Source organism: Paroedura picta, chromosome 6 (assembly GCF_049243985.1).
Source record: "Paroedura picta isolate Pp20150507F chromosome 6, Ppicta_v3.0, whole genome shotgun sequence".
Lineage (NCBI taxonomy): Eukaryota > Metazoa > Chordata > Lepidosauria > Squamata > Gekkonidae > Paroedura > Paroedura picta.
In genome coordinates this window covers 69,175,652-69,197,809 of record NC_135374.1, presented here as the reverse complement: position 1 = coordinate 69,197,809, position 22,158 = coordinate 69,175,652, and the positions used below count along the sequence as shown (strand labels likewise).

General features: G+C 39.1%; 1 protein-coding gene across 18 annotated transcripts in view; it reads right to left on the bottom strand.

Moving 5' to 3' along the window:
- Nucleotides 1-22,158, bottom strand: part of DMD (dystrophin) — a 1,311,735-nt gene that overhangs the window by 835,119 nt on the left and 454,458 nt on the right. For all 18 annotated transcript variants that reach the window (XM_077342956.1, XM_077342959.1, XM_077342965.1 and 15 more), the window contains exons 3-7: nucleotides 20,243-20,335; nucleotides 19,322-19,399; nucleotides 15,724-15,816; nucleotides 14,750-14,922; nucleotides 10,670-10,788 (exon numbers count right to left, since the gene is read on the bottom strand). In XM_077342956.1, the coding sequence (XP_077199071.1) occupies nucleotides 10,670-10,788; nucleotides 14,750-14,922; nucleotides 15,724-15,816; nucleotides 19,322-19,399; nucleotides 20,243-20,335 (556 nt within the window). The remainder of the gene's footprint in view (nucleotides 1-10,669; nucleotides 10,789-14,749; nucleotides 14,923-15,723; nucleotides 15,817-19,321; nucleotides 19,400-20,242; nucleotides 20,336-22,158) is intronic.

The following is a 22,158-nucleotide window of genomic DNA, read 5'->3' as shown; positions in this document are numbered from 1 at the left end:
AATTCGATCCCTTGCTGCCCTAAAAGAAGAGCATCAAAATAATAGATTATTGGATATTCTAGGATTTAGGCATATAGTCACATGATGAGGAGCCCAAACAATGTACTACTCTGCACTGTTGTTACTGCTGGTGTTCATTGACCCCAACCAAACACTTGGAAGAGCTCCATCTTACAAGCCCTGTGAAACTGGGTCAGCTCCTACAGGGCCCATAGTTAAAATTTTAAGACTAATCAACAGGTGCTGTGGGACTGGACATATGTGGGCTTTCCACAACATTTGTGTGAGAACCCAGGCAGTTGTATTCTGGACCAAGTACACAGGGCCCATAGCTCTTCTGGGAGCTCATTCTACCAAGTAGGGGGCAGGACAGAAAAGGCCCTAGCCCTGGTTGCGAACAGATGTACTCTCTTGAGTCAGGGATCACTAGCCTTTTAGAATTAGCTAAGCACTGGGCCCAGGCTGATACAGTGGAACCAGTCTGTGTATGGCCTTAAAGGTCCTCATGAGGACCCATGCCACTGGGTCTGTGGAGAGTGTAGTCTGGAGATTATCTTGATCTATAATTCATCAACTTTGTTGGGTGTTCCTAAGTGGGAGAGGAAGAAAAAGTTTCTTCTACCTCAATTCAGAACCCTACAACCTGCATTCTCTACCACCTGCTTACTTTTACAAACCTCTACCACAATTCTTGCTTAATTGCCTTTACCCAACTTGAGCCAACTGGGGGAGGTGAACTATAAAAATAAAGATATTATTATTATTATTATTATTATTATTATTATTATTATTATTATTATTATTATTATTATTATTATTATTATTATTATTATTATCATCATCATCATCATCATCATCATCATCATCATTATTATTTCTGCTACTGCTATTGCTTCTATTATTAGTTCCAATTGCTACTAATTTTTCTTTTTGTGCCAATGGCTCTTTTGGGTTATCCCATTTACATTAATTCCAGTCTTTCATCTGTACCAGTGGTCAGTGTAATATCTGTGCAGTTTCTGTATGTCATGTGCATTGAATCAATATTCCTAATGCACATACAAAAAACTGATATCATTCAAAAATGCAGTACAATTAGGAAATAGCTATCCCAAATTGCCTTTAAATGCTGAAGTTAAATCAAGCTATAAATATTCCAGAAAACTGCCTTCATCATCATAGCACTGGAAGATTAAAAATGAAAAAGAAAAGAAACATATGTTCTCTAAAAATATTTGACATGTTTCTGAACAGATGTCTTCGCTATTACAGTAAATTTTTATTGGCAATCATGTTTATTGGCAACCATCATAAAAAGTAATTTTTCACAACTCTGTCTTTTGTTCTACTTATTGTGCCTTAATTATTTTCAAAGAATGAAATTAGGGCTTTGTACCACCCTGTTCTGTCTCTATTAGAAATGATTAGTAACATTAATTTGGTTATTTCTACTATAATCAAAACTAGCTAATCCTATACAAGTTAGTATCTTAGTAGCACTTTGTTTCGCTTCTGAAAGCTAAATTGCTACTAAAAACAAATTAATATGCAATATATTAATGGCACTCTAAGTCTAAGGCACTCTAAGTCTAAATTCTCATGTATGTACTTGTGTCAGCTCCAAACAGTCACAAGTGCATGCGTACACACACACACACACACAGACTTTTGCGTATGGAAGCTGCAGTCATTTTCTAGTATTTACTCCTGCAACATTATATAGGTAACAGAAGTAGTGCATTCACACTTGCAACTTTCCGAAAATTTCAGCTTTTTGTTTTCTAATCAGTAGTTCACTGTGTGCCAGAAAAAAAGATCTCTCTTTTTGGATGTTGGATAAGAATATAGTTTCCATTAAGGGCTTTCCATTACCTGAAGTATATCAGGGGAAGTCCACACTAAATTTTCAATCAAATCACAAGCTAGAAATAGGAATTCTATGGGCTTTTCTGCACATTGGTCAAAATAGCAACACGTATCCTGCACGCAAACACATGACAGTATATCGCACGCCTCACTGGCCCTCCTCACCTTCAAGCTGTCTCACCTTTTCCAGCTGCCTTTTTACATGTTTTACCCTCCTCCGTAGTGGTTCAAAAAGGCAGAAGAAAGAGCAGTGCCCCATAGATGTGCCTCTCAATGGCCTGTCACTCACTCACATATCTGGTTGGTATTTAAAGGTCCCACAATGGCTGTAAATGTTTTTGTTTTGTTTTAAAGAAGTACTACTTATTTGTTAGATTCAAATGTTGTTCAACCTTTATTGAACTTATTTGTTGCAATGCATATGCAAAGAAGCATAGATGCATAGCCTTTGTTAAACATTTTTTAACGCCTACGTGCGTAGCCACCTATGTGTTATTCCACACACATGGCCATTTTTTAAGACGTGGCTTCCAATATCTGGGAGCATGGTAGAGGGAGGTGGGTGTGAAGGCGGGACAAAGCTGGGTGGACTATAATGTGTTTCACCCTCCAAACGTCCTTTCAGCTGGTAGCAGGCTGGTTGTTTGCTGGTGGAAGGCACATTTTATGGTGGTGAATCCACTTTCTGTGATTCCCAAAAATGTCACTTAACATGGAAGAAATTGCAAGCCAGCCTCTGGAGATAGGCGATGTCATGTGGAGGGGCCAGAATATGCCACCTGCCTTTGGAGGCTATATGACTACATTCCTCTCCTGTGGAAAAGCCCTACATTCTGCCAAATGATAGAGTCTAACCCTTATAATTAAGAGTGATGTTCTCAATTTATGCTGTTCTATTTTTTATTCATATTACCTAGTTGCTTCTCAAAGCTCTCTCTTCACAGTCACAAGCTTTAATCTTCCGATGTGAAGGCAAAGAAAGATCTTTATACCATTCAAAACCCTGTGGAAAGTAGTAATATGATGTGAATGAAGAAACCAGATCAGCAGTGGCACTGGGCACTAGCTTGTCTAAACCTGCTCTTTTCATTAGTCTTATGCAGTCACCATTTTGCCATTGTCTATTACTTCCTTAATAAGAGCCTCTTATGGCACAGAGTGGTAAGGCAGCTGTCTGAAAGCTTTGCCCATGAGGCTGGGAGTTCAATCCCAGCAGCCGGCTCAAGGTTGACTCAGCCTTCCATCCTTCTGAGGTCGGTAAAATGAGTACCCAGCTTGCTGGGGCGTAAACGTTAATGACTGGGGAAGGCACTAGCAAACCACCCCGTATTGAGTCTGCCATGAAAACGCTAGAGGGTGTCACCCCAAGGGTCAGACATGACTCGGTGCTTGCATAGGGGATACCTTTACCTTTTACCTTTATTACTTCCTTAAGCTATATTAGGGAGGGAGGGAGGGAGGGAAGGCTTGCAGTTTCCTTTCAGATCTGCTTCTCTTACCTATTTATGTTTTCTCAATTTTTTTGCTCAGTAAAACATGTGTTTTTTTTGTTTCTGAAGAACACTGAATGCAACTCAGAAAATCAGTAACTTGAGCCACCCCAATAACAGTTTAATTCTATGGATCATAATATGTGCTTACTATGGATTGTCGATAAAGTCATTAGGTAAACTAAATGTTATCCAGATTAGAAAACTCATTAACCAAGAGGCAACAGCAGTAAGGCTCACACACTTTGTGTCAGTTAAAACAAAAACAAAACAAAACAAACATCTTCCAATAATCTCCTCAACAGCTTCAGGAGGAACTGACCATCTTTAACCTGAGTTTCTGGCCTCAATAAATAAGTAAAAATAGCTGCACAAAGAGTAAGAATCACCATCTCCCATGAGCTAAGAAAAAGCAAAGCAACCAGTTAATGAAGCATGACAGCTTATGTTTTGCTTAAGACGCCTTCACATAAGAAAAATCAACTCCTGCTTTATTCAAACATTTTTATCCTATTATGAAGCAATCGTCAAAAAATCACAATGATTTCTTCAGAGGCGACCAATAGAAATCTATAGGGAAAACAGTAATGAACATTTTGAAAAATGAAGCAATAAAACAGTGAATGCACTGATTCATCATTTTAAAAAGAACAAAATAAAAGCCAAAAGTATAGTAGCTCTGTTACAGTTGAAGTTTCATTTAAAAACAGTTCTTTTCCATATTTATGAGTCAATTTATTATCACCCAATTGACCTGTTAACAATTTAATTATGTATAAAGTACTTCATATTAAGTAACTATTGCAGATTTTAATAGACATATTAAGTTATTTGAAGGGTATTGCATTAATAATACAAGATTTTTTTAAGAACCACAATCAAGTCAGGGTATTCAATACAGGGAGCAAGAGATGTGCATTTTAATTCAGAAATTCCCCTATTAGAATATGGAATTCTTTGAATGAGAAAAACTGAACTACTGTGGACATTTATGTTGTAAATTAGCAGCATACTTAATCTGGCCAATGTGCCCATCCCCTGCACTAAGGATATGACTCTAAATAGATATGACATATTTTTAACTCTTTGTTCCTCCTGACTGGATGGTTACAGACAATTCTTATCATTAGGTTATGTGTTCCACTTAATATTTCTGGTAACACCTAGGAGAAGGAGCTGGTCTCATGGCTTAAGTACCACTCGGTGTTCTGCCTGAGTGCCTCCTCCTCCAACCGGCTTGCCTGTCTGTCCAGCAGCCAACCAATCACCTTCTGTCCCCCACCCCACCACCCTCTCCTCCTTCCACGCCCCTCCGAGAATCAGAGGCTGCAGATCCCTGCAGTGTGAGAGATGTCCCTGCAGGTGAGTTCCCTGCCCGGAGGCCTCCAGCCTGCAGCCTTTCCAGGTCCTGGGGGGAGGGAGAGGCCATCCACTAAGTTCTTCCACCCCACCCACCAATCTAGTGCCTGTTATATTCCTGAATGCAACAGGCTTTGTCCCTAGTTGTTTATAACAAACACAAACATGCAGTCAGAAGAAAAGACCACACTTTTCAACCATACAGTGAGGTGATTGTTACCCTGCACCTGTTTTCCTACCTCTGCACGTGGAAAAGTTCACTTGATCATATGAATGGATGCTACAAATAAACTGTTCCTCATGAGATTGCATTCCCAATGCAGAAGTTCATAAGTGGTAATAATTTAGTAGATGGCTCACTATAACTACAAGCACATACGTACACACAAACAATATAGGTGTCTTAAAGACCAATAAGTTATTCACATGTTCCCACTGTGCAATTTCCTTCGCAATGGTGTCAAACATATGGGAACCTAAAAATCAGTTTCTTTGCCTCACCCAGGTAAACCCATTAAATCCTTTGTTTGATAGCCTAGCTGCTTGACTTTAGCCTTCACATATGAAACTGTGTACTTAAAAAGACATGGCCATAGGTGTGTATTGTGCATCCAGCTCCATGCAGGGCATCTCGCTCTCCCTCCTTTGGGCTTCTTTACATTTCATAATATAGCTATTAATCTTCGATCCAAATTATTATACCCATCACACCTGTCTTGTGTGCCTGCATTAGTTTAAACTGTATGAAGTGTGTTAGGTTTTTAAAATGTATTTTTTCAATAAGGATACTTTTAATTTTATTTCAAACTATCTTCTTATGAATGGGCTTTGAAAGAGTCCTCCCCTCAGCTGCCCAGCTGCTTTCCAGGCTGCTGGAAATTGCTGAGGGCATGGGGGTTGGGGTGGGGGAGAGGGAGGACTTCCCGGTAGCCTGGCAATCACAGCGGGTGCCTCTGCAAGGCCATGGGTGTGCATTCCAGGCTGCTGGGAAGTGCTCCCTCTCCCCCCCCCCCCGTGGCCTGAGCATTTCCTGGTGGCCTGGAAAGCACACCCTGAAAGCTGGCTGCACCCTGATTGGCTCTGGAGAGGCCAGACCGTTCGTCCCCCAAGGCTGTTTCACAATTATATAGAGGCACCAAAAGGATAAGATTTGGCCTCTATACAATTTTTCTGATGAGAACGCCCTTGTAAACACTGGTGGAAGTTCTGTTTATTACTCCCTTCCAAAATTCAGAAGACAAGTCTACTTTAGGTAACACAAATATAGCTCTTTGTCATAGATATACACTTGGATATATCCTATCTGGCTGGGATTTTTAAATGTTCTTTTATCCTTTACTGTTTTATATAAACAAATAGCAATTAACAGTAAGGTAACGTACATGTCAGGTATAACTGTTATTGTAACATATGTCAGGCAAAACAAATATTAATTTTCAAAAACAGGCAATTACCGCAGGTACTTCTGTATGATTGATGAAGGCTTGCCATGGAGGTTTAAACTGTAGAGATTTGAGCATCAGAATGTGGGATGAACGTGGGCACACAATATTAATAAAGTTCTATTGCCATTAATTCAATTTCCAGCTTTGATGCCCTCTCTCCCCCTTTTCATTCTTAGAGATAATTACTGATGCAGTGATATCTACAAATCTGGGAATTAAATTAATACAAACACTCAGCTTTAATTAATGTTTTTTCCCCATTTCTTTGATAATGCCATAGTTGCAGTGTATTTTCAAGCTATGTTGCTAAATAGTATTCATCTATACATCTGGCACTGTACATGAAAGTCTTGTCTCTGAATAAAACAGGAAAAAAGCCACCAAAATGTATTCCCTTTGCTCTTTGAAAATTACCATTAGCTTTCTTTACAATGTAGTGCCTTATTTTTTATTTCTCCAGGTCAGATATGGAAAGAAATTAAAGAAACCAGAAAACAGTAACAGTGTCAGGTATGGGTGTGTTGAGTAATTCTCATGTTCTGTTCAATGCACGTAGACCTGAATGTCTGATTGAAAATGCACTTTGATTCAGGTACTAGATCCAACTTTCCCTTGTAAAGTGAACACATATTTTCTACTTTTTACAAACTTATGCATACAAATATATGAAGGATAAAAATGATGTGTCCACTGTTAACTGTGACCAAGGCTGCAGTATATATCTGTGGCATGGCCATACCATGAATTGTGCAAATTATTCTATATGAACTACTATCTATACCTTTGGATGGATATTTGATAGATGTTTTATTATTTGATGGCTACTATCAATCATGGTTGAATTATGTTTGCCACTTCTGATTTATTTCAAGGACTCCATTTTTGTTATCACATTTTTCCTTACAAACTTTTGTACATAGTCACTGAAGGTCAAAGGAGAGCTTGTTTTCTTCCTCTTTTAAAATAATATACAAAATATGATATAACGTATAATTACTGAGTATTGCAATAGAAATTTTGCACCAGATGTAAATGCTCCATTTAGGTGATAACCATACTACAATGTTATGAAAATTAGAGGATACATAAAAATGTATTATTTTGGCAAAACATGTCTGCATAACTATTATTTGAAATAATTATCATTTGAAAGAATCAACATTTCCCTATAATGGAATCTCAAGTTGTGAACATTTAAAAGAACAATATATATATATTCCATTTGTATCCTGCCACTCCCACATAGTGGGCAATTGGCAATGGGTAGTGCTGCTGATTTAATGAGTGATTGTTTCCTGTGTTAATGAGTGATTGCTCACATGCACAGCTTAGAGGAAATACTCTCCGGGGAAGGGGCCAGATAGTGCACCTTGACATCGGCACTTTGCATTTTGTTTCATGGACCCGAGTCTCCTAGCACAGCTAAGTTGGGCCACTGCAGAGTGATCTGCAGTTAACCCCCTAGTTTGTTCTTAACAATGCCACTCTCCCTATTAAGAACACCGAGGTAATTTTTAAAAGAGAGATGACAACATAAAAGGAGAATGAAGATGGGTGAAAGAGCATCAAGCAACACTTGGGCGGGGGGAGCATTAACTAAAAGGGTGGGTAGCTTTCCCAGGCTGTATGGTTATACATCCCATACTACTCTTCATGGTACTACCCTCTGAGCAGGAAATGGGGAGGCAAAAACAAAGATCGCAGACAAGGGAGATAGGGTATAATTTAAATTGTTTTGTTATTATTATTGTAATTATTTATAACCTGTGAACTTCCCTGAGTCCGTAGCCCTGAAAGGGGCAGTATATAAAACTAAAAGTAAAATAAAATAATAGCATGCCTCTTTGGACAGGATCCCAAGCCTTGGGAGTTCGAGAAGCTTATAGAATTGCTCTGTCAGGAGATACAGGTCAGTCAGAAAGGGGAACAGGAAGTGGGGGAAGGCCCGAAAGGCACCACACACCCAGGAGGAATCAGATAGTGATGTGACTGTAGGTGAGTCTTCTGTGAAGGATGAAGCTTGGGGCATCTTGATGGACTATTGTTACTTATTTTCTATTTATATCCCACCACTCTGTGGATCATGGTGGGTAACAAAATTGCCCTAACAATAAGATTTCCCATAAAATGAATAATAAAAACCCTATATAAAACCCCATAGTCAATGAAAATTCCCACCTCCCCCAGCTCAACAGTGCTTCCAGGGAACAGCTGCAGGTGGGCCTCGAAGACCTAGCTAGCCAGCAGGGGGGCAGGCCTTACCAGCACTGGCCCTATGGAACTACAAAAGATCCATCACGGTCCTCAGTTCTCCCGGGAGCTCATTCCACCAGGTTGGGGCCAGGTCTGAAAAAGCCCTGGCCCTGGTCAAGGCCAGGTAAACCTCTCATCGGCCTGGGGCCTTCAACAGATTAATACCGTAGAATGTAACACCCTGCAGGGGGCATAAGGAGATAGACTGCGGATGGCCTTAAAGGTCAATACCAAGATTTGGCACCTGATCAGGGCCACAACCAGCAACCAATGCAGCTGCCTCAGCTCTAGCTGGATATGGGTACTCCAAGATGTTCCTGTGAGGACCTTAGGAGCTGCATTTTGCACAAGCTACAATTTACAGGTCAGGGACAAGGGTAGGCCGGCATAGAGCAAGTTACAGAAGTTTATTCTGGAGGTGACTGTCACATGGATCACTGTGGCCAAGCAATCTGAAGGCAGATAGGATGCCAGTGAAAAAAAACTTCATGCAGGTGAAAAAACACCATGCACCTAAAGTTTTAATTGTGCATATTGTTTAACTGCTGCTATGTAAACTGCCCTGAACCTGCTTCTGGAGAGGAACTGTATAAAAGTCAAACAAATAATAGCCACAGATTATCTTTTAGCATTAAATGGCTATGCTGCTGTAGTGGTATGGAATATCCCATTTATTGAGAAACAAGACTTGTCGACCAATTTCTTTGAGTGAATTGGCATTCGCTGGTTTCACTAGGATTGAAGTGTTGTGGAAGGACAGATTGGTAATTGTGACATTGGGGATCTTCTAGAGATAACAGAATAAAGGAAGAATATATACCCATGGTCAGGAGGAACTGTGTGTTATATGAAAATAACAAATTAATGTTAGGAATACTGGTCAAGAGCCAAGGAAATTATATAAAGTAGGATATGGCTTGAAAAACAGGAAGAAACATCATACAATAATAGATTGTGGAGGAAGCATTAAAGTAAGGTCAAACAAAGTAGCATGAAAGAAAGAAGCAGGTAAACAAGTGAGTGCTGAGGACTCAGTGATAGAGTCCAAGGTTATATACGCCTGCCAGGTTTAAAATTGCCTTGACAGTTGTGGCTTTTAGCACCACTGCAGTATTGTTACCTAGCAACTGTAAGGAAACAATGATCTTATCCTTAGCATAGCTGGTTATCTGTGTCTCTCCATGTTTACGCCTTTGCAGATTTTCTTTTTATTATGCTGGGATTTGTTTCTGGATCTGGTTTATCAAATAATATTTTAAAATTGCTATTAAAATGTTTAACTGCTTGAATTTAGCATGAAGTTTATTGACTTTTATTTATTATATCTACTGCTCCAATGTTTTATGTAGCAGTTAACTCACATGCACTGGGATGGACCCAAACTACTGACAACTAAAAGAATATTGTTCTATTCACAAAAAAGGAACTTTGGATCCAGCCCTGTACAGTCTTTAAAAGCACATTATTGTACATGTTTCCTAAAATTGTTCAGTGTATTCTCTATTCAGGGGCACAATTATAGGGGGATAAAATTCTGAAGACCCTGGCCACTACTGGGAACTATGAAACCAAGCAAATTGTATTATCTGTGTTCATTTATTGTTTGGGTTCAATTTAGACAATGTGATGTGGGGGTGGAGACAGTGGGCACCTTTGTCCCAGAGAAAACCTATGAATACTCACAGCAACCCTTTCTCAATTATAAATAAAAGGATTATTTCCCTTAGAAATGGCAGTTATATTTTCACTGTTGTGCTTAAACAATTAATTCACAAATAATAAGTGAAAATAATAACTTAGATTGAATACTGGAGAGAAAACATGAATTTCATGAATAACATGAATAACTAGCTTATTCCTAGTTAAAATAATTTTAGACATAAAAATAAATCGTGAAAAACTTCAAAAATGGGTTATGAATAATTGCAAGTACTGAGGAACTGCAGCTTCTATTGTTGGAGTAAAAACTGCAAATCTAAGCACCTTTGAACAAAACAAGCTATCTCACCTTGCAGCATAATAAAGAATACAGATTTTTAAAAAGAAGAATTTGTTCAACTCATTAGGGTCTGAATATAGATTTGCTACATGAATAAACAGCCAAATTAACTAAAATATCTGTGAACATCTGTGTAGAGCACACATGAATCTGGAAGTGGAAAAACTGATACAATAAAGAAAAAAAACACTTTCCGATGGCAGTTAAGTGGGAAAAGATGATTTTCTAATTATAAATGAAACCCCATTCACACTAACCTTCAGGATCAAGGAGTTTCTCAATCCCCAAATGTCGTTTTGCTATGTTGAATGCATGGTCTAATCTCTGTATAGCTGACTGCTGGCAAACAACATTATCCCAGTCAAACAGATCTGGCCTGAAAAAAAAAATAAAGTAAACATTATTAATATACAATAATGCTCTTCTTTATGGAAATACAAGTATACTGCACAGTAATCATTCAGGTTTTCTTTTCCCCTTATTTCATTTAATTCTATTAAACCTTCGGCTGCACAAGTGGGCTTTTCTGGTGTACTGCCTGAGCTTTACCTTATTCCTATCATGGCACATGCAAGGTGTTAATCCAAAAGTAAATCTGGATACTTGAATGTAGCTACTGCCAAATCATAGAATCATAGAATAATAGAGTTAGAAGGGACCTCATGCGTCATCTAGTCCAATCCCCTGCACTATGCAGAACACTCACAACCCTATCGCCTGCCACTATCACCTGTAACCTGCCACTTCCATGAACCATCACAGAATCAGCCTCTCTATCAGATGGCTATCCAGCCTCTGTTTAAGAATTTCCAAAGATGGAGAAGCTAACACCTCCAGAGGAAGCCTATTCGACTGATAAACCACTCTGTCAGGAACGTCTTCCGGATGTTTAGACGGAATTTATTTTCAATTAATTTCAACCCATTGGTTCTGGTTCATCCCTTCGGGGCAAGAGAGAATACCTCTGCTCCATCCTCAATATGGCAATTTTAAATACTTGAAGATGGTTATCAAATCCCCTCTCAGTTGTCTCCTCTCCAGGATATGAGGAAATAATGATGAGATTGCCTCTGTGGCATTGAGGGTATTGACTTTGGGGACTGAATAGTTAAAATATGCCTCCACAATATGAGCTATACCAAGAAATATTAAGAACCAGTACAAGTCTAGAGTACTGATATAATTAAATGCATTAAACATGTTGCACCTCTAAGGAATAACAACCCGACACTCTTGTGGGGATACTGATTTAGAAGGAACTCATAATTTGAAATGTACTTAAGAAGCACAACTGCACTGAGCTTTTAAACATTGTTAGCATGAAACTCAGAATTAGTTCAAACATAACCAAATTACTCTCTAGCAGATGGCCCGGAAGGACAACTTACTGTGCTGCGGGGGATACCTAGGTGGGATGTAGTTAGCAGTAAATAAACACATCTTGACAAATCTTGATGATGCAACACAACCATACCTGCATGTGTGAATGCAGACAATTTGGTGGCTCATTGACTCTCACAGCTTTTCACCTCCAAGACCAATTACTAGTCAAACTATCCAGGAGCATTTAGCAAAATGAAGGAGGCAAACACTGCCGTATTCTACAATTTTTCTCACAAGAAATGTAACTTAGTATAGCTCTGGGTTTTTTGTTGTTTCAACAAAGATGTGTTAAATAGCATGAAAAATTCACCATATGAAAGTATTTTCTGAAATGTTAAAAGCATTTGCAGTTTTCACAGTCAGCCTATTAGGAGGAGGATGGAGGGGATAAAGAGGGAGGGGATGGGCAGGAGGAAGGCCCAGGATTTGCTTTAGATGTTATCCAACTGTATATCTACATGTCTAGCTGGCCTCAACCATAGGCCCAGCAGAAGAGCTCCATTTTACATGTCCTGCAGAACTCATAGATAACTGACAGGGCCTTGATCTCTCGGAAGCTTGTTCCACCAGGGAAGAGCCAGGGGCAAAAAAAAACAAACCTGGCTCTGGTTGAGGCCAGCCATATTTCACTGGGGTCAGGGATCATGAGCTGGTTAGCATTGCTCGATTGAAGAGTCTGCTGGGGAGCATATTCAAAGAGATTTTCCCTCAGATATGCAGTATCTGCTCTAAAAGGAAAAGATGGGAGGATGGCAATCAGATGTTACTGGCCATGGAATTAATAGCAATTTTGCTGCAATGTAGTAAAATTAGTATTATGTTGTGTATCATATAATGCTAGTATTTCTCAGTATTTCTCAGACTAGGTTAAGGTCACTGATGCCAACTTCAAATGCCTAAATAATAAACTAAGACTTCGTAAGTTGCTGCTATGAATGTGTGTAATTAAAATGTCACAGTGTTATCAACTATCTTGCAAGGTACTAGCTTATGCTTGTTGCTGCTATGTACAAACATGGGGGTAAGTGCTAAATGGTCAGGAACATCCCTGAAGGAGCTTGAAAGCTCCAAAATCAGGAAGAAACAGTGCTGCAAATATGTTTATATGCTAGCCAGTAGGGCTTCCAAGGGGGCAGGGGAGTTCACATCACTAAGAACTGTTGCTCTGAGTGGAAGCAGGAAAAAGTTTTTTTTTTTTTAATGGTAGTACCAATATTCCTTACTGAAAGTGACAAAGCATAGGTCTAGGAATCATTCTCTGTAGTGTTACCTGCATTTACTTGTCTGTTCTGTCTAAAGGCCAAATGACCATACCAGCTTATTGGCAATGAAGTGTGAACTTTCTGCTTTGGATTTACTTTGAAGATAAGGAACTTTGTGTTATGTGGGAAAGTGTTTTTGCACACAGAATATGTGATGGGAAGTGAAATTGAATTATCTATATGAATCCTAGGGCAGAGTCTGCACTTACTTTCTTTATTCCATTGTCAATCCTGTTGAATTCAGATTGCTTTGAACTCGGGTCTTCCTCTCTCCTCTCCTTCCCCATTGAAACAGGAAAGTCTTCTGCACGTGGTTAGGGAGGCTCAGAAGGTGAGGGGGGGGAGCCAAGCCTCTTTCTTTATTTTCTTGAAGGGGGGGGGAGAGGAGCCAGGCAGGGAGCCTCTTTCTTTTCTTGGAGGGGGGGGGGAGAAGATTGAAAAAGGCAGAGGAGGGAGGAAAAATCCAGGACTGACAGAAGTTGAGAGAAATTAGGGGTTTCTCCTTTAAGGCAAGCGTGTCACATGACCAGGTGTAGCCTATCAGAGGTTCTCTACCACGGATATCCCAAGCTGTATATTCAGGATTAAAAGCAGTCTAAGATATCGCACAATAAAGGTAGGGTCACTCCGGATCAATCCTTCTTGCTGCAGAAGGAAAATTAAAATAGCCCAAAATCCAAACGGAAATCGCATTCTGTGTAGAGGGCAGGGACTGAATCGATCTGAGGTTGGAATAAAAGCTCCATGCAGTTTACACCTAGGTTTTTCTTAGCAAATCATTCTTAGCAATATCTATCATGAACTTCAATAAACAACTTTTGTACTTTTCTCAAGAAATGCCTCAGCTTGTTTTTGCACCATCTGTGGTTGCATCTAGGTTCATGTCACAAAGTATAAGGAAAGCTACCTAAGTATTCCTGTCTCAAAGGAATGCTTGCTAATATACACCAAGATGCTTTGTTGCATATGGGAATGGGGCCTGAATTGATGGACTGCCCAAGAATGAGGTGAAGTGACACTGAGAAATCACACTTTTGTTTTGTTAAGAGACAGAAGACATAACAGCGTGACAAAATTATGAATGGTGTACAGCTAGTAAATATATATGTGTCTGACAACACTGTCACATTTATCCACAGGCAGCAGGTACAAGTCAAAAGGAAAGACATTTTAATGCAATTAAAAATTATATCGTGGAGCACATTACCACAACTTGTGGCAGTCATCATAGCTTTGGATACCTTAGGTAATGTTCCATTTTGCTTGTAAGTCTGGATTAGGGTACTCAGGTTCCTGCTCTGAGACAGGTGCATTTCTAACTAACAAATAGAACTAACAAAGCAGAGTCTGCATCACATGATACTGAATCAATTTACATAAAATGTACAGGTGAAGTAGACCATTCCACTGTTAATGTATGAAATAAACCATTTACCAGTGTCTATTAGCCATGATAGCTAAATGGAACTTCCAGTTTGCTGATTAAAAATATGATAGAATGATCTCGCTCTATACTTTTTATGTGTCTATCAGTCTGACTAGCTCCAGAAAAATAATGCTACACTACATCAGTCTAGGCAGAACCTAGGTGATTTATATATTTTTCAAGGTATACTAGTTTCTATTAGCAACACGAAACAGCATTATTTAACACACATGGCATTTGCTGTCATATCAGCAAGATAATCTTACCTGTGACTATGGATGAGAGCATTGAAAGCCAAGCCATCAGACCAGCTATTGGTGAAATTAATAACATTGACCTGTGGATAGTTCTGAGTTGATTGACGGACCCAGCTCAGCAAGATCTTTTCACTGTTTGTTTGTTGCAACCCAGCCATGATGTTTTTCATTACATTTTTGACCTGTGTTAGGAAATAAAATTTCATCAGTAGCCAAGTATATTTGTTCAATTTTCCTCCAACCAGTCCAACCTAACTGCTTTCATTTCACAGTAAGTAAAAGGATATTTAAGCATGGTGAACTGTGGCACCAAAAATGCATACAAAAGGATGCAAAAGAGATAGTTCAGTGATGCACGCTTGTAATGCAAAACAAAGGTCACTGCTTTGCCTATCGAATTTCTTCTTTATTTAAATAGGTAATATGATAATCACAATTAGAGAGCAGTGGTGGATCAAGTGAAATTTGGGGCTGCTTCATATTTTACATAGTACTTCATTTTTCATTTTCAAAGATGCTTACACAAAAAGCTGAAAACAGGTAATGCAACACAGTTCTTGGTATTAGTTCTGAGCAAAACAGTTCTTTCAAGGGGCATTGTACTTTTACGAACATCACTTTTAGGAACATTTGTTTCAGTGACTCAGTCTGGCGAAGAAATTACTACCTAATGCCTATAGAGCACATTGTCTCCCATAACTAAAGGTTAGTAGGGAGCATTCTCTTCCTTTTTCTCCCACTATTACTTATTCAGATATTAGCCTGATATTAAGTTTTGGTCTGCTTAAATTCTAACCACTAAAGCACCAGGTAGTGGCTAATGCTGTTTCATTATCCATTAGGCTAATTCATTTCATTAGGCTCCTTAAATTTAAATTATATTCAATGTAATCCCAAATGTAGTTTTACCCTTTAAAACACACTGACTTCAGTGGACTTGGAATAGGGCAACTTTATATAGGGCTGCAGTAGTAGACTCTCACCTGCCAGTGGAGAATTATACTCCAGATCAACCCAAGGGTTAATTTATGGTTTCCATCCACAATATCTGTGCTCCCAATATTCACCAGATCTACCTATCAGAGCAAAGCAAAAACAGTTTAGATAAGATACATAAAAATAACATACGGAAAAATAAAAACATAAAAATAAAAAAAAAAGTGTTAGAATTTACATTTCAGAGGCAAGGACTAGAAGAAAGAATTGATAATTGAATATAAATAGACCTGTTAAAATTAACAAATATTCTAAGCATATTATAACAAGGCTACATAAAAAATCAGTCAAAGCACTCCAGAGGACTTACAGGTGGCATATCATTTCCCCACTATTTTCTCTTTTACTTCCTTGAAAGCCCCTTTTTCTGCTTCCATCTCTCCTTCCATCTACTAGAAAAGTGGCCTTTATCTGAACCCCCCCCCCTCCCCATCTTTAGTTTTCCCTTCTTCCCTCCCTGGCATCGTCCACTCAGGGTAATTATGGTTCAGTTGTGCAATGCTGGGCCAATATGATTTGCAAGGGAGCACTATATCTTCCTCTCTACACTATTTCCTCCTTCCCTTTTCCTGGCATAAGCTCATTTCTCTATGTTTCCTTCTCTTATTGCCACCCAACAGCAAAGTTACCATTAATGGCTCCCCATCTTAAGTTGAATTTCCTATTTATTTACTTTACTCATATCTCACATTTCTCCAAAATGGGGAATCAAGTCACCTTGCATTCCTCTCTTCATCATTTTGCTCTCCCAACAGGCAAATTACTAGGAGCTGAACACACAGACACTTCCATACATTTCAACTCTGCAGGTGCTGGGGGAATCATGTGCAGAATGCCACATACTCCATTCAGTAGCACATTATTGTTTGCACTTCACCAATACCAGACTTAGACCCATTATACACGGGGGGGAATAACGTACATTCGGGGTGGAATGACGGTGACTAAAATCACTGATAACGCACAGCGCTGGCTGCAACCGGCCGCAGCTTTGGTGCATGCCGCCGAAAAAGCCGCGTTAGTGAAATGCGGAAGAAAGCGCAGCTTCCGGGTGACCGGGGCGCAACTAGAAGCGGCGCTGGGATCGCCGCGTGCATAATCGGTTACTCTGGGTTTTGCCGCCGTTGCGCCCCCTCCCGTGCATAACCGGTGTGCTTCGCGTCTTCCCCCTCCACGTTTTCCATGTGCCCCAAAATCGCCGTTTCGGCGGCCGTGCATAATGGGCCTTAGTGATGTGTTAGAATCTGAGTTTGTCGGTAAGAAATAAATTTCCTAAAGCAACAGATCTGAACAACAAAATGATCTGCAATTAGACTGAAGGCTTCATAAACCAATAAACTACACAGATGGGGGGGGGAGCCAAAGAGACATGAAAAACCTGACTTGTTCTATTTAAAAAAATCTAATTGATTTGGACATCTAAATGCATTCTATGAATGCATGTATTTTAATTTCTTTTAAAGAATTTATACTATTTCCAAGACCAAAATATTCAGAACTATCTTACAACATGCCCTGAATAGAGCAACATAACATAATGTAATTTATTAAAATAAAACACACTACAAATGTCATCAAATAGGGAATTAAGTTGTGTCAGTATTGGGGGTAGTGCTATTTAAATTCTTTATATTTTATTTACGGTCATTGACCAACATAAATAATCTGGAACTGGGGGTGATCAGTGAAGTGGCCAAGTCTACAGATGACACAAAATTATTAACAATAGTAATAAGTATGTGCAGAACTGTGCAGAACTCCAGGCAGATATCCATAAATTGGGTGAGTGAGCAATAATACTGCATACGAAGTTCAATGTTGATTAGTATAGGGTAATGCACACTTTAGAGCCTCTTGTGGCGCAGAGTGGTAAGGCAGCGATATGCTGTCTGAAGCTGTCTGCCCATGAGGTTGGGAGTTCAATCCCAGCAGCCGGCTCAAGGTTGACTCAGCCTTCCATCCTTCCGAGGTCGGTAAAATGAGTACCCAGTTTGCTGGGGGGTAAACGGTAATGACTGGGTAAGGCACTGGCAAACCACCCCGTATTGAGTCTGCCATGAAAACGCTAGAGGGCGTCACCCCAAGGGTCAGACATGACTCGGTGCTTGCACAGGGGATACCTTTACCTTTAATGCACACTTTAATAAACATTCCCAGCTTCCCAGTGTCTGAACATGCTGAGATTGAGAGGGAGAGAGACTGTGGGGTTACTGCATGGCTGCAGTGAAAAAAGGCAAGTTCTACATTGGGGATTATTAGAAAAGGGATTACAAATAAAATGACCATTATAAGGGCCTTGTACATAAATACTGAGTCTTGATTTGGATCGCCCAGGGTAGTCTGATCTCATCAGACCTCAGAAGCTAAACAGAGTTGGCCTGGCTAGTATTTGGATGGAAGACCACCAAGGAATAGCAAGGTTATGATGCAATGGCCAGCCATTTCCAAAAGTCAGCTGCTTCAAAAACCCTATGGGTTCACCATGTGACCTGTGACCTGACAGTATTTTCCACTTTCATATATCTATTGTGTGGCCTCATTTGGAATATTGTATGCAGTGCTGATTATCATATCTCAAGGTGGATATTGCAGAGCAGAGGAAGGTGCAGAAAAGGGCTACCAAGTTAATTAGAAGGTTGGAACACCCTATAAGAAAAAGCATAAGGAGTCTGGGACTTCTCAGATAAAAAAATGAGATGATGGAGGAAATGGTAAAGATTTATATATTTTTGATAGGATGGAAAGCATAGACAAAGAGAACACTTTCTCACTTTCCTAAATTGTTGGAACTCAAGGACATCCAATGAAGCTAATGGGTAGTAGATTCAGGAGAGACAAAAGGAAACTCTTCTTTATACAATGAATGATCAAAATGTGGAATTACCTGCCAGAGAGCATAGTGATGGCCACAGACATAGACAATTTTAAAGGGGATTAGGATTGTATACCCTTCTTTACATTTAGGAGTCTCAAAATGGCTTATAATCACATTCCATTCCTCTCTCCACAGCAGGCACCTTATGAAGTAGGGGGAGTTAAGAGAGTTCTGAGAGAACTGTGACTGGCCCAAGGTCACCCAGCATGCTTCATGTGGAAGAGTGGGGAATAAAATCCAGTTCTCCAGATTTTATTTTTATTTATTTTATTTATTCAGAGTTTTATACCGCCCATTTCTTTGCAGCTCTGTTTATACAATTAAACAGCAAATAAATGGTGTAACAAAATTATTGGTCAAGCAGGAGGATGCTTGGGCAAATAGAATGGAATATTTAATCACAACATTATGTATGGAATAGCAGCAAGATAGCTTTAAAAAGTCTGTTGGATTTTGACATGTCATGGCTCATATATCCTCACAAATATTTACCTAAGTAAAATATGTATTCAGAGTGAAAATTAATATATTATGGTTTGTATAAAAAACAGTTTTACAAATGGAATTGGGAGCCAAGATAAAGCTTGTTATCAATAATTTGTGGCAGATGTGGAAGTTGCACTTAGGTCTTCCAGAGATCACACTGACAGATTCCAAAAACAGGATTAAACCATCTGCTTACATACATACCAAGGCAAAGTGTTACTTACATTGTTTTTCTGCAGAACTTGTAGTGCTTTATTGACATTATTCAAGGCATGAACTCTTGTAGAGCCCTTTTCTTTTGCCTGTGAATAAATTAGGCAATTAAACGACAAAATGCAAGAAAACACTGTATATTGAGATTATGAACTTCACTATTAACATTAGTTAAATACAGCTACATAACTATCTTTGTAAATATGCCAAAGTCTAGATGTCAACTTTACTAAAGAAATATTTATATCTATGGCATTCCTATGTGACATTCTTGAAATAAAGGCAGCCCTGAGACAAGTTCAGGTTGCATCTCAAATGTATCTCAATGTTTCATATTTGAGGTAAAATCTGAATAGGGAACATCCTATTTCAGACTTTTATTGGCTATATAATAACAACTGGTGAACTTTTAAATTTAGGTAGAACTCTCTTCTTCACGTCTTTTTTCTTTGCTATAGCTGGCATATGCAAACAATAAGTAACCATAGTACAAAAAGCATGAATTTATAATGTAAATTTTCCTTTCAACATCTTCTGGAAACCAAAAAAATCAAACCTCCTGGCTCTCCCGGTGATGCTACACCAACTCACGGTATATTCTAGTCAGGCTTCTTTGAGGAAAAGTTTATTTACACCACATAACAAACAGATTAGCAAGTTGTCACAGGCTATTGCTTTGTTAGAATAGATTGGATTAGATGACTTTCAGGGCATGTCCAGGTCTATAAATCTATGGAAATTTTAGTAATCAGTTTAAATGTTAGGTACTGAGCAAAAAGAAAATCTTAAGGCAAACAGGAATTCTAGAACTGGAGGTTCATGAACACTAATTTTGTAAGCAAACTGCTGCATTTACAAGGTCAAATATGGTTAGAAACAGCATGAATGCAAGAATGCTAGGATATTTTCTAAGAAAAAAAATATATACATACAAGTTTTTGGCCAGTAAGTCCTTCCAGGAGCTCCAGAAGTCTTCGTCCATCGCAAAAATCATTGAAGAGGTCTTCTATAGGATGTGTACCGAACTAGAATTAAATAATTGTACCTATTAGCAGTATCAGTAAAAGGTAAATGATAATAAAGCACCATAATTATTTAAACGGTCTAGCACAGAAATGTGATAATACAATTAGAGAACCCAGAAAGACTTGTCGGGGACATCACATTTCCCCTTTTATCTTCACTATGTCTCATTTCTCTTCCTTGGCAGTTCCATTCTCCCACTTCCTTTCTTCCTTCCCACCTACCAACCAACCTACATTTATCTTCCCCCATGTCTTAGCTTTCCCTCTTTCCTCACCCCTGACAGCCTATTTTTGGGGAAACTCTTGTGGAGATGTACAGTTGCTACTAGCACAGGGCCAGGGAGAACTGAATGGTAGCCTTCAGCACTGGGCCATTTCTAGTGCATGGATTTGCATTTATGTATTTTTCTATATCCTGCTTTTCTCCCCAATTGGAACTTATATCAGCTCAGAATATTACTCTTATCTTCTCCATTCTCTCACAACAAGAGGCAAGACAGGCAGAGAACCCATGTTGCCACCCTACATGTTCAGATAGCTTACTGACAGCTGGCCAATTATGGTAGTTGGTGTACAGGGACATAATGGAGGTCATATATGAAAGGCATTAAAGCACCTTGAACTGAACTCAGAAACAGTCTGACAGGCAATTTAGCTGTTTCAAAATGGGTAACATATGTTCCCTGCAGCTAGCCCCTGATAACAGTTGGGCTTGCACATTCTGGACAGTTGTATTTTCAAGGGCAGTCCCATGTAGAGTACATTGCTGTAATCTAGCCATGAGATTACAGAAGCATGGATCCGCATAGCCAGATCAGTTGAGTGTAGGCAATGAGAATGTTGGCAAATAAGATGCAGCTGAGAGAAGGTGCTCCTGGCCACCATGGCGGCCTGATTTTCAAACAGCAAGGTAAGGGCCACGAGTATCCCAAGAAATTAACCTGTTTACTTAGTTAGACTCTCAAATAATCTTTTTTCCTTCCTTTAGTTTAAAGTATGTTATTTTTAAAAATTAAAAACCAATGGGCAAAACTACAAAATTATATTGTAGCAGATGGAAAATAAAAAACAGCACAGAAATATCTCTAGAAGGCCCTTTTAATTACAACTGTGTTATAAGTAAGTCTTAAAAATTATTTTGAGAAGCTTGAAAGGAAATCTTCTATAAATTATCAACTAAATATTTCATAAAGTTCCCTACACTGCTGCCACACATTCTAACCTGAAGAAGAGCTTGCTATTTGTCTGGCAGTGAGGTAATTAAGTTGCCTTTCAGAAACAGATTGAATGTCTTCAGTGGATCGACACTGCAATAAGTCTTTAGAAACAAAGGATTTGGAGAGACAGCTAAGAAATATGGTGCATTTTCAAGGTCACTGGGAAAGGGTGCATTAAGATGTAAGAAGCTTTTGGGAGAACATATACTGCCATAGGGTTTTGAACTCCAAATAATTATGACTTCAGCTGCATTTAAAACTGCCTTCAACAAGACATTTGGACTTTAAAAACATTTTACAATATATTCTATACAATTATAACATTGCAAAGATATAAATAATGGGCGGTGGTTTAAAACTGTTTGTGACTACCATCCAGATGCTTCAAGCACAATGCACAGGCATGGGAACACCTGTGGTTTTCCTTCAGTCCACACTCAGAACCATCTCTGCTGTCCCATCTACCCACTAGAAATAATGCAAAATGGGACATGATGCTGGGAAGAGTCCTAACCATGTTGGAAGAGGCACTGGCTTCAGTCTGCCCCTAATAAATTAGGTGTGAGAATGTCTGAAAGGGTAGTCTTTACATTCTAAATTAGGCCT